Source organism: Agrilus planipennis, unplaced genomic scaffold (assembly GCF_000699045.2).
Source record: "Agrilus planipennis isolate EAB-ADULT unplaced genomic scaffold, Apla_2.0 scaffold27, whole genome shotgun sequence".
Classification (NCBI taxonomy): Eukaryota; Metazoa; Arthropoda; class Insecta; order Coleoptera; family Buprestidae; genus Agrilus; species Agrilus planipennis.
In genome coordinates, this window is record NW_020439094.1 from 2,009,294 (window position 1) to 2,015,134 (window position 5,841).

At 34.4% G+C, this 5,841-nt stretch overlaps 1 protein-coding gene across 1 annotated transcript in view; it reads right to left on the minus strand.

Annotated features, from left to right (window-relative positions):
- Window positions 1-5,841, minus strand: part of LOC108735201 (locomotion-related protein Hikaru genki-like) — a 186,857-nt gene that overhangs the window by 91,957 nt on the left and 89,059 nt on the right. The window contains exon 2 of the mRNA XM_025977459.1: window positions 5,103-5,312. Coding sequence (XP_025833244.1) covers window positions 5,103-5,312 — 210 coding nt within the window. The remainder of the gene's footprint in view (window positions 1-5,102; window positions 5,313-5,841) is intronic.

Sequence of the window (5,841 nt, forward strand, 5' to 3'; positions counted from 1 at the left end):
TATATATACTATAAATTTATAGTCACCTATCTCTAAAGCTTGTGGTAAAATATACTCACTCTCCAAAATACTGTTATATTTAGTAATTTTCTAGAAGAGGCAAAGGAGTGCTACTGTTAATGTCTCTGTACAACTGCTTATGTGGTATGAACACAACTTCATCTTGCTCTAGGAATGCAATTTGTCAAGGAAGTTAAAATTTCTTTCATAAGCTACCAATTGAAAAAAATATCCGTAAAACTATGAGATGAATTTTCGCAGCAGGCAATAGGAGAAGCAGATTAATATTTACAGCATTATTACTGTGACTTTAATCGAAAACCTTTGAAAAAATTACACATATTGAAGTGGTTTTACTAACCCTTCTACAAGGTCTGCCTTTCTGTCCCTACAGCACGCGCATCTCCTTTTCAATTCTCCCTTCAATATACAATACATTGCACAGGACGAAAAGTACGAATGATTCCTTAATAATAAATTATTTAACCTGCTTAACCTTAAACAGAATTAAATGTAAATGGATCATACTTGTAGCGCCCTCTATTCCTACAATCTTCCCCATAGCAGTAACCTATCGTCACACGTGCAACTGACCTGTCTGTGTACCAACTGTTGCGAAGGAAACGAGTAGGTATGAGTGTTTCGTCACTTGACGCTTGCGATAAGAAATTAAAAACGTCTACTTTGACTCATTTTATTGTGAAGGTTGAACTAGCAGTTAAATGTCTGGCAGAGCTGACTACAACATGAATATTTGCATTAGTGCTTGAAACGTGTAATGCTTCTCAGTGCTCTTTATGAATTATTCTAAGCGGATTCGTTGTTCATTTATGATAGAGATATGAGGAAAAAAGTAAATATAATTTCCCAAGAGTAGCAAGCTCATTCGAAAGCGAGGCGATCCGTAAATTAAACTTGAAAAAGAAGTTTATTTAAAATACCACCAAGTTTTCTTATTCCCTTGTTTTAATAAAATGAGTACTACATATTAAGTTAATAATTCGTGACTGTTTTAAGTATAAGGGCGGATTTACATGTGACTAACATGCAATAGTAATAGGTACCTAGTTAACGTTCACCAAGAAAACCTTGGGTGGTGACCGCCACCGATTTAGTTGCGGTTGAAATATATTAATTTATATCAAAAACGGTGAGAAACGTATTTTTTGCGGAAAAATGTATTTAAGGGATGAAAGTAAGCTCCGAAGTTGATAGATACTCCATAAGGGTGGTTTTCAGGTTTCACACATTTCTAATTGATTTTTTCAGAAACGACCAAATGAATTAAATTCTACATAAAAAGCGGTAAAAAGGGGCTTGTAATCGCACATTTAAGAAACGACGAAACAGTTGATATAGGGTTTTCTTTTTTTCTAAACGTCCTAAAAAGTTTTTGCAATATGCTCGTGGTTACAAAACATTAACATTAATCGGAAAATTTTCCAAACAAAATTTACAGCTTGGTCACAACGATTCAGAGGATGTAACATTATGTCCACATGGAACGTAGGAATAAGAAAAACCTTATGACAATTATAGCAATCAATGAAAATGATTGAAAAAATGGAAAGAAGCTGTGGTTGAAATGTAGGATGTGACAGAGGGTGTAGTGGAAGTAAAAGGTAGTGCCGTCTTTAAGGGGGCTCCGTCTTTATAACACTAATTTTTTAATTGATATGAATTGAAATAATACTGGAAACTAAGAATAAGTACTAAAAGCCAATAATAATAGTAACGACTAATAACGATATGTTAAGATATTATTTCCAGAGGAAGGATATTATTACTAATAAGAAATATTTAAACTAAACATGAGTGAATTTATTTTGATTAATAGTTGACAGAAACGCCTTTAATAAGAAGAAGTCACTTCTATGCTCGCGAACGGTTAATTAAGAAATTCGAAAAAAGATTGTTAAAGGTGTATGTTTGGAGCACGGCACTGTACGGGTGCGAAACATGGACAGTGGGCGCGGCGGAAAAGAAAAGGTTAGAAGCCTTCGAAATGTGGTGTTACAAACGAATGATGAGAATACCGTGGATAGAGAAGGTTAGAAATGATGAGGTATTTGAAAGAATAGGAGAACAGAGGACTCTATGGAAGTCAATAAAAAATAGGCGAGATAGGTTGGTAGGACACCTTCTCAGGCATGAAGGTCTAGTCAGAGACATATTAGAGGCAGAAACAGGAGTTAGGAGGGGTAGAGGTAGACCTAGATTAGATTACTGTTCGCAAATAGTTAAGGATGTGGGTTGTTCTAGTTTTAGGGAAATGCGAAGATTAGCTCAGGATAGGAAAGAGTGGAGGTACGTGTCCAACCAGTCTTAGGACTGACGACCCTATGATGATGATGATGATGATGAATTGATTAAAAATGGATTATTTATAAAGATTACACAACCTGTGATCTATAATGTCAACAGAAAATAATTAATCAATGTAATAACTGTATTGACAGGAAAGAATACTTTTTAATGAGAATCCAATCAATCATCGTAATTAACGTGCGTATTTGGCGAAAAGATTTGAATCTAACGAACGATAATATAATTGCTGCAAATAAATTGTAATACTAATAAAGTCAGTACTTTAATTTCTTATATATCACTTGCTTTATTTGAAAATAGATATATTGTTAGAAGTTGGGATGATCAAAAAAATACTAAAAGAATCTGCAAGGGCGCCTCCTAATCTGGGTTCACAATATTAGTATTTTGAATGATGAAATTAATATGAATGTTGTGCTGTTTGTGATGAACACGTATCTGATTTAAAATATGCGGATATATATACGTAGATAAATCTACTAATTGCAGAGGTGTTACGGTTGTTTTGCTAAGAGCTGTTGAAGTTCTGCAGACGAATTAACTGTAGCCAAAACTGTTTACGACCGCATATCGGAGTCTTAATGGGTATTAGAAACTGGGTTAAAACGTTAATTTGCAATTACTTTTATGCGATCCTTTAGTACGCTGTTGTTTTGGAACAGTCCTAAACTATCTTCGCATAAAATATCACAAAACCTTTTTATTTGTTTCCAATTAACTTCAAATGTGTAACTAGTAACAGCTAGTATTATGCAGTATCTAAGTACTCAAATTCAGCCCTTATTAGGTATCTACATATCGCTGTGGATGAGCTATATACGTATACAATAAGAGCCCATAGAGAATATATTTTAAATTTTTGAACCAATAATAATCTTAAATAAAATAAAGCAACTAAAATGCGAGCAATCAAATACGAAAATGATGACACATCAATCTTAAGTATGATTGTAGTTATTTAGTGATTTAGACCAAAGAGAGTTCGTAATAATTAGTATGGATAACAGTGCTAATCCGTCTTTTCGATGGAAAGCTATAATATTATCAACTGTTAATTCCATCTATACTTGGTGCCTTATTATTCCTTAAGTTTTTTACTGCTACATCGAACTCTTTTACCCCTATACGTAAGAATTAAATGCGTACACATCGTACCTTACGTTTAATTCGTCAGTTTACTCTCCTCTAGAGCCATGTCTTGGAATTAACTAAAAGTGAACCAGTTAAAAAAACTGATACATATACATACATGAATTTAAATTTTAATTAACATTATTAAGTAAAAATTTAATGCTTTGCTTCTAATCTATAACATTTTTGAATCGCCTTGTATTTTTGTTTGTTGTACATCTAAGAATGACGCAGAGAATACTAAGAAGTGTTGACAAAAAATTCAGAAGGCCTCCAGCATAAAAGCGGTGTTAATTCAAAAGAAACCCTTTTTGGTTTTCGTAAAGGTACGCTTACGATTTCATTGTTCATGAAAGTTTATTTTCTGTTTTCCATTTTGTTTGATGGATTTATCATTTCACAATATGAAACTAAGATCTTTTTTAGCCGGCCATCTTTTTCCTAATATTAACACTATCCAATATAAAAATAAATAAAAAAATAATGCGTTATCTTTCTTTGTAACATTATATGTATATCTAGTGTTATAGTCGCATACCAGACTATTTACAAAATAATAAAACTCATTAAGGAACTGACAGATCAGTACTGTATGAAAATAAATCAAAGTAAAACTAAAATACTAGTATGCAAGGGAAGAAAAAGTAGGGAAAGAGTGAATATAAATATAGGAGACGAAAAATTAGAAGAAGTGGATGATTTTAGATACCTAGGAAGTCAGATAAGTCAGGATGGAAGGAGTAGTATGGATATAAAGCAGAGGATAGCGTAGGGTCGTGTCGCCTTTAATAAAAAGAAGTCACTTCTATGCTCGCGAACGGTTAATTTAGAAATTCGAAAAAGGTTGTTGAAAGTGTATGTTTGGAGCATGACGTTGTACGGGTGTGAAACATGGACAGTGGGCACGGCGGAAAAGAAAAGGTTAGAAGCGATGGAAATGTGGTGTTATAGGTGGATGATGAGGATAACGTGGGTAGAAAAGGTTAGAAATGAAAAGGTATTGCAAAGAATAGGAGAAGAGAGGACTCTATGGAAGTCAATAAAAAATAGGCAATATAGGTTGGTAGGACACCTTCTCAGGCATGAAGGTCTGGTCAGGGACATATTAGGGGCAGAAACAGCAGTTAAGAGAGGTAGAGGTAGACCTAGATTAGATAACTGTTCGCAAATAGTTAAGGATGTGGACTGTTCTAATTTTAGGGAAATGCGAAGTTTAGCTCAGGATAGGAAAGAGTGGAGGTACGTGTCCAACCAGTCAGGACTGACGACCTTATGATGATGATTAAGGAATATTAGGAGAAAACCATGGAAAGTTTCTAGAAGTCCCTTCGCCAAAAATCCCATGAAAAAGTAAATATTTTAATGACTTAAACTAGTATAAATATTCAATATAATAACTGTAAAAGACAGAATTCTATACGCTGCGCTGTTACTATGTTCAATTTCTTTCCAAACATGTAAACTAGTGCAATTAAAAAAAAATACGATTGCGGTTTTTTTTTAACTCTAGGAATGTATAACAGTAGGTAAATAAGTGTGTATCGTGTTTACAAAACTACATTCGAAATGGATATTAAAAGCGCCTTCAAAATTTCCTGAAATAAAAATATCAACTTTCAAGATTCTGTTTCGCTTCTCTTTACCTTTTTGGTCGTCTGAAAGGCATAAGGGCCCTACCCACTGCCCTCCTATGCATTTGATCTTGCACAATCTTTTCTCGCCCAGAGGTCCAATAGCTCCAGAGAATTTAACTTCTCTAACGCGTCGATAATCTGCATTGAGGCGGGAGTTTCCCGCATCGGTGCCGTTCACTGTCAATAAAGGCGCTGGACAACTCACAGATGGTGATAGATCTGTGAAAAAGAAGTAAAAAGTGTCACAATGCAATTAAATGATCGATTTTGGAATGTTTCCGTTTGTTTTTATAGATTGACCATTAACGGTTCGGACAAGAGGTGACCAACCCAAATGATCTTGCGGATCACTTTGGAAATATATCATAACTCCGCGGGCCGCATATAAAATTATATACCTCTATATTAGGTATAGGCCCTCGATAGACATTTTTTTGAATTTATAACTGTAAACTCATTAATAAATTGGGCACTAATTGTCGTATAATTACAATAATATTGTTTTATAATCAAAGGTAATTAATACAGACCACTTCGAATTATTTTATTCGATTATGGTAACTTGTCTATCACGTTGAGGTTAGCTATGCCGGGATTCGTTTCAGCAAGTAGATATCCACACAAGTGGACCTTGTTGGAGCATACGTAATCCTAAAATGTAGCATCGTACTACAGATGGCGTTTACCGCGCCATTTGCGGTATTTTCTAAAACGCACTGTTAAGACAGCAGGTAAAAGTTGGTCTGTG